Here is a 6712-nt window from a genome sequence, read left to right on the forward strand (position 1 = left end):
AGTCGAAGAGTTTACAGTAGGTACTTTAGAAAAGCAAGCTTAGCTAAGCAAATCAATACAAAACATGAATGAGCAGTTTATCAGGGAATTAGCACCCATGTAAAGGTACCAAAGAGAAATAGAAAAGACTAAAATTTGAACTTTCACCTTGGGCAACAGAAGTGACAAATGTGTGGACAGAGTGTCAGACCTAGAAATCAGGGCAAGTGACAAATTGCTCAGAGATATCTTAAAAAACAAGAGAATATGAAAAACGGATCTACTGGCTACTAGATGATGCAAAGGTGACTGTTCTAAGACTAATTGGAATTAATGAAAACTCAGAGGAAAGCCCAAACACCATTTTAAAAAACCTTCACAGAAATAATAGGAGAAAACTTTCCAAATCTGCGGAAGGAATTTAACATGCAGATAAATGAGGTACATAGAACCTCAAATACCCATAGTATACAGATAACTTCTCCACAGCACATCCTAGTCACAATCCCAGAAGCCCAACATGGGACAGACTCAAAAAAACTGTTAGGGAACAGCAATGAATAACTTCTAGGTAAATCTGTCAGATCATTCCAGACTATCCAGCACAAAATGTAAAGGCCAAGGAGAACTCGGAATGGGGTGGTTCAAAAATCCAAAAATCCAAACACCGAAACCAAACAACTACAGAAAAAAACTTCTGCGGGCGCTGCAAATCAGGCCCAGGATGTAGAGCAGCTGCGTCTGACAGCACACGTGACACGAGCTCAAGTAGGGTAGAGTAGGGGGTGGTACTCGGGGGTGGAGGGAGAAACAGGCAACGAATCACTTATAAATAGCGCCCAAGCAGGACCCGAAGCCCAAGTTCCAAGAGGGTGAACGAGTACTGTGCCTTCATGGGCCCCTTCTTTATGAAGCAAAGTGTGTAAAGGTTGCCACAAAGGACAAACAAGTAAAATACTTTGTACATTACAGTGGTGGGAATAAAAAAAGTGCTGTGAGGCCCAGGCACTCTGAAAACACTTTTAAGACACATGAGGATATTGTAGCCCTTTTTCCTGTTCCTGAAGGAGCTCCCTCAGTACACCACCCACTCCTGACCTCTAGTTGGGCTGAGTGGGTTCCAGAAAGCAGAGGACTCAAGTATGTGGACACTGATCTGCAGAAACAACGAGAACTTCAACAGGCCAATCAACAGCAATATGCAGAGGGAGAGATGAGAGGGGCTGCTCCAAAACAGAAGACATCTGGTCTGCAACAGAAAAATGTTGAAGTGAGTACTAAAAAGAACAAACAAAAAACCCCTGGTAATGGAGATGGTGGCAGTACCCATGAGACACCTCAGCCTCCTCAGAAGAGGAGGCCTTGGGTTGATCCTACTGTTGAAAATGAAACATTTATGAACAGAGTTGACGGTAAAGTAAAGATCCCTGAAGAGCTAAAACCATGGCTTGTTGATGACTGGGACCTAATTACCAGGCAGAAACGGCTCTTCTATCTTCCTGCCAAGAAGAATGTGGACTCCATTCTAGAGGACTATGCAAATTATAAGAAATCTCGAGGAAACACTTATAATAAAGAGCATGCTGTTAATGAGGCTGTAGCAGGGATAAAAGAATACTTCAGTGTGATGCTGGGCACTCAGATCCTGTACAAATTTGAGAGACCACAGCATGGTGAGATCCTTGCCTATCACCCTGACGCACCCATGTCCCAGGTGTACAGAGCACCACATCTACTGAGATTATTTGTATGAATTGGAGCAATGTTGGCCTATACACCTCTGGATGAGAAAAGCCTTGCTTTATTGCTGATTTATTACATGATTTCCTCAAATATCTGTTGAAGAATTCGGCAACTTTGTTTAGTGCCAGTGATTATGGAGCAGCCCATCCTGAGTACCATCGCAAAGAAGTGTGAGGCACTCTCACCCGTGTTTGGATCTCTGTCCACACATTTTTGCTCCTAGTCTTTCTCTTGTACAAATGATGTACTTTGAAGATGTTAGGGTATAACAGAGTTGGTGTTTGTTTTGTTTGATTTTAAACAGAAAAAATAAAAGAGGGTTTCAGCTCCATTTTTCTGTTTTTTCATTTCAAAGTTGCTACCAGTGTAATCAATGATGGACACCAGAGAGTCACGGTATAGAGCGTTTTATTGCCTAGTTGACAAAGCTGCTTTTGAATGCTGGTGGTTCTACTCCTGTGACACTACACACTTTTATAATACGTGTTAATGCTATATGACAAAATGCTCTAATTCCTAGAGCCAAAGATCCAACTCAGTGTGTATAACTGAACACACTCATCCATCTGTGCTCTTTTTTTTTTAACGGTGCTTAAAGAGCCCATCCTTTGCAAGTCATCCATGTTGTTCCTTAGGCATTTTATCTTTGCTCAAATTGTTGAAGAATGGTGAATTGTTTCATGGTTTTTGTATTTGTGTCTAATGCATGTTTTAACATGATAGATGCAATGCATTGTGTAGCTACAGTTTTCTGGAAAAGTCAATCTTTTAGGAATTGTTTTTCAGATCTTCAATAATTTTTTTTTAATTTCAAAAAAAAGAAAAAAAAAACTAACCCTGACTGATATATCCTGCAAAACTTTCAAACCTGTTAGAGAAATGAGGTCTTTCCATGACAAAGAAATTCATGAACAGCATCCAAAAAAATTTCTAGAAAGAGAAAATAAATCCAACAATGCCAAATAACTTAATGGAATGAATAATCCGGCAAGGTCATTAGGTAAACACAAGGGGAACAAAAGGAAATCAGCAACAGAAAAACAAACCAAGGAGGAGAACACATTGGTGCTTCTCAGAAATAACTCTAGAAATGAATTTTCCTTAAGAGCTAATGATGTTATTTTTGAAAGTCTCATTTATTAAGATATATGTTCCTTATTAAGATATATTTATTAAGATATATGTTCCTTTTATATATGTTCCTCATTTATTAAGATATATATTAAGATATATGTTCTCATTTATTAAGACATATGTTCCTCTAAGATATATGTTCCTTTATTAAGATATTTGGCTCTTTTCTTATCCTCTCCACCTTTTGCCTGCTATTACACTTCATAATTCATAAATCAATACTGGAATACCAATATTTAAGTTCCATGACAGTTTACTATTCTGCTGAATATTATTTATGTTTGACAAATGCAAAATGGCACTACTTGGCCATTACAGAATCAAATAATTTCCCTACTTTGAAAAGTCCCCTGAACCCCAGGGCTGCAAAAAATTTACATGTGTGACTCTCAAACTCAATAACACTTCAGCTGGATAAAAGAAGTGTTTTCCAGCCTAGCTTCTTTGCTTCAGGGTGAGAAATTCACAATTCGTAAGAGTCTCAGCTCTCCACAAGAATAGCTAATGGAGGGCCTCAAAATATATGTGCAGAAATGGATCATCAGAATATATAACCCCATGGTATTCGTACATTGGAAACAGATGAATAGTAGGAGGAAAGTCAAAGTTTACACTTCAGAAATGCAACTTATTCTGCATTTGTCTTGAGGTGCTAGTGTGGAATTTACAGATTCCATGTGTCTAGTAGCTACCTAGGTAATAGGGACTATATGTGCCTGGGAGGTTTTGCCTTTCTTTTTCTTTCTTTCTTTCTTTTTCTTAGCACATATGACTGGTTCTCAGACAAGCATGAGCCACATAGGGAAACATCTGTGGCTGCCCTGAACCTGGGCAGGGTCCAGGGTGAGGCTAAAATTCCTATCTTGTGTTTTGGAGTACACAGTGCCTACATGCTCACAAATGAGCACAAGCCTCCACAGACCACTTCAAAACACTGAACTTTGAATCTTCTGCTGCAATCCATTAACATCACCTCTAATAACTTCAGTGCAAATATCCTGTTGACACAGAAGTAGAATGAAATTGGCCCAACAGGAGGAGGAGGCCCCTGGGAGCCTGTCATAAGTGGACTTTGATGAAATAATGGTGCCTGGAGGTAAAGAAGCTGATGTTCCAACATTTTCCAGCTTTTGTTTCTCACCTGGACACCAGGCATCAGATGCAGAGCTTCAGGAGAAATGGTGAAAAACTCCTCCAGGAAAATTGGGGAGGTTTAGCTAAATGAATATGAGATTATTAAAGCCATTCACTTCCATTGCAACAATAAAGGACACACACACACACACACACACACACACACACACACACACACACACACATTCATCCATACATACACTTACTTGGCGACATTGTCAGCTCCACCTTCACTCAGACTCAAGCCTTTCCAGACGCTTAGAAGATGCTCCCTTTGAGTTTTACCATCTTCCTCCTGCAGCCTGCCCTCTTAACTTGCTATGTCGCTGATGATGACTGTCTCCACAGCAGGAGTACCAGTGTGCACAAGGACGGAGATGTAGTAGTTGGGGGATTTTTCTCTCTTTATACCTACATCTATTTCAGTGAAGCCACTGACATGAAGCCCAGCAAGGACTTGCTTATCCAGCAGTAAGTTTGTTTTCCTTATTCATTTTATGTTTGATCATCAGGATTGATAATATTTGGCGATCTGTGAGTAGACAGATCAATACTCTCTGTATCCATATCCTGCCCTTCCCACCCACACTTGCACAGAACTCTCCATAATTTATTTTGTCTTCTGCTGTACTCTTTTTTACCACTTGAAATGAAAAAGGAAATTGTTTTTCATGCTTTTAGTCCCTTTTCATGGTTAGAACCAGAGGGAGACACACCGTTCTACTTTCTAGTATTAGACATGCACCTGCTTACACCTGACCCTCCAGTGCATGACAGGAGGGGCCATTCAGTGGAAACTTAACCCAAATCATTGGACTGAGTTCAACAGTAGAATGTTGAAGTAAACTATCCTCATCATAAAGACCATGCCTTGGTAATATTCCCTTCATTATGAATACAATTTTCATATCCCACTGCTATTTATCCCCCCACCTGTTTGGGCAGCTTCTTGTGGTGGATATTCAGTCACACTTTCAAATAATCTGTATATAATGCTTTCGTGTTAGGAAAGCTCCATGAGCCATGCCAGGGATAAGGAAAACATAATCTGTGAAATTTTATCCTTTTATTCGGTTTTGCTTCAAATGCCAGTTCTCTGCTTTCAGAGATTAGTGCACCAGTTCTCTCCCCAAAGGAATAATTAATAAGATTTTGTATAGTGCATAGGCTTCAAGGAGATAAAGAGAATGTCATGGAAAAGTCTGTCTAGGAGAAAAGAGAATGTCACGGAGGCAATGACTGCTTTCGTGTTTGGTCAGAGCCACAAGTGTTGCCTTTAGTAGCTCCCACATTTGGGAGCAGGGATGGCAAATGCAGGAACTGGGGCATCTTCCTGACCTAAAGGATGTGTCTGTACCTATCTCATTTTTCATCAGGTATAAGATGTTTGCTTCTATTTCTTGTTCTTACATATATTTTTGATGTTTACACTTTTTGGACAAGGTTTTGTTATGTAGCCAAGGTTCACAACAATGTCTCAAGTTGAAACAATATCCTTACCTTAGCCTTTCAATTAGCTGTGAATAAAATCATGTGTCACCACTCCTGGTGTTCCCACCATCATTTTCCATACTATGTTTGATGATATTGGCCAATTTGTTTAATGTAAAAACTTTTATTACTTGTTGCTTTTACTAGAGGGTGACAGATTTATAGGATTATTTTGTGAATGAGTCAGGGCTCTCTGCTCTGAAAGTTCTGAAATCTGTTAAAGAAATAATTACTACTGGCACTTGCTGAAAATGGTAAGAAAGCTTTTTATCAAATCAGGCAATAACTATCAGGATATTGATCAGTGCAATGAGGTTTTACATTACAGAAAAGAAGTGAGGGTGGACTTTGATGACCACATGGGCTAACAGAACTTCACAGCCAAGGAGTAAGTTGAAAGGTCCAGGTAGAACAACACCAGGAGACAATACAAGGGTCATGATGATTCTGGATAAATCCTCCTGGAAAGGATCTAGCAGAGGGAAGCCAGGGGTGCTCAGGCACTATCTGGAGACAGTAAGCGATGGGGAATGGGTCATATATCAAGTTGTTACCAGATTTCAAGGATATTTCAAGGGTTCAGTAGAAAGAGTTTGTTTCTCTTCCCAGCTGAAGAGGAGAGGTGCCTGCTCTTCCTCTTTTTCTCAGCTGTCCACTGTCACCAGGTCCAGGAAAGAGTCTGCAGTGGCAGGTGGGCTTTTTCCAGAGCCCTGCACTGGACACACTGTCTCTGGCCGAAAGGAACATTCATGAGACTGCAGGTTTTCCTGCCCCAGGACACAGACGCAGTAGGAGAGAAAATGGGCAAATGTCAATTGCCACTAAAATCAAAAGAAATATAAAGAGAAATTGGGGAAAAGAAAATTATATACTTAGATAAAATTAATTTATTTTTACAACAATATTATTTTGCAAAATATAGTTTTAATATTTTAAAGAAGGCTGCAGCCCAGTTACACATAAATGCAATAGCCACAAAAATTATATTGTAATTTTAATATTCTGGACATTTTTTATATACATATACAGAAATAATATATGGAAATATAGAGAGAAAATGTAGTCATTTGTGTATATATTACAATAACTGGATTATGTCTCTTTCTGTTTAATACATTTTTGTATTACAGTTGAGATATATGCTTTATATACATCAATAAAGTCACAATAATTCTTATGCCTGTACAATATATCCTGTAAGATTAACATAATTTTATTCTCACCCAATTTG

General features: G+C 39.2%; 1 protein-coding gene and 1 pseudogene across 1 annotated transcript in view; both read left to right on the forward strand.

The window, feature by feature from the left end:
* Positions 1-811: 811 nt before the first annotated feature.
* LOC102003375 lies at positions 812-1896 on the forward strand (annotated as a pseudogene).
* A 2359-nt stretch (positions 1897-4255) lies between these two features.
* The window catches only part of LOC102003691 (vomeronasal type-2 receptor 116-like), a 62548-nt gene continuing 60091 nt past the window's right edge, over positions 4256-6712 (forward strand). Inside the window, exon 1 of the mRNA XM_013507569.1 lies at positions 4256-4461. Within this exon, the coding sequence (XP_013363023.1) occupies positions 4256-4461 (206 nt within the window). The remainder of the gene's footprint in view (positions 4462-6712) is intronic.

The sequence above is a fragment of the Chinchilla lanigera genome, unplaced genomic scaffold, assembly GCF_000276665.1.
Source record: "Chinchilla lanigera isolate Chin_1 unplaced genomic scaffold, ChiLan1.0 scaffold00131, whole genome shotgun sequence".
Taxonomy (NCBI): Eukaryota; Metazoa; Chordata; class Mammalia; order Rodentia; family Chinchillidae; genus Chinchilla; species Chinchilla lanigera.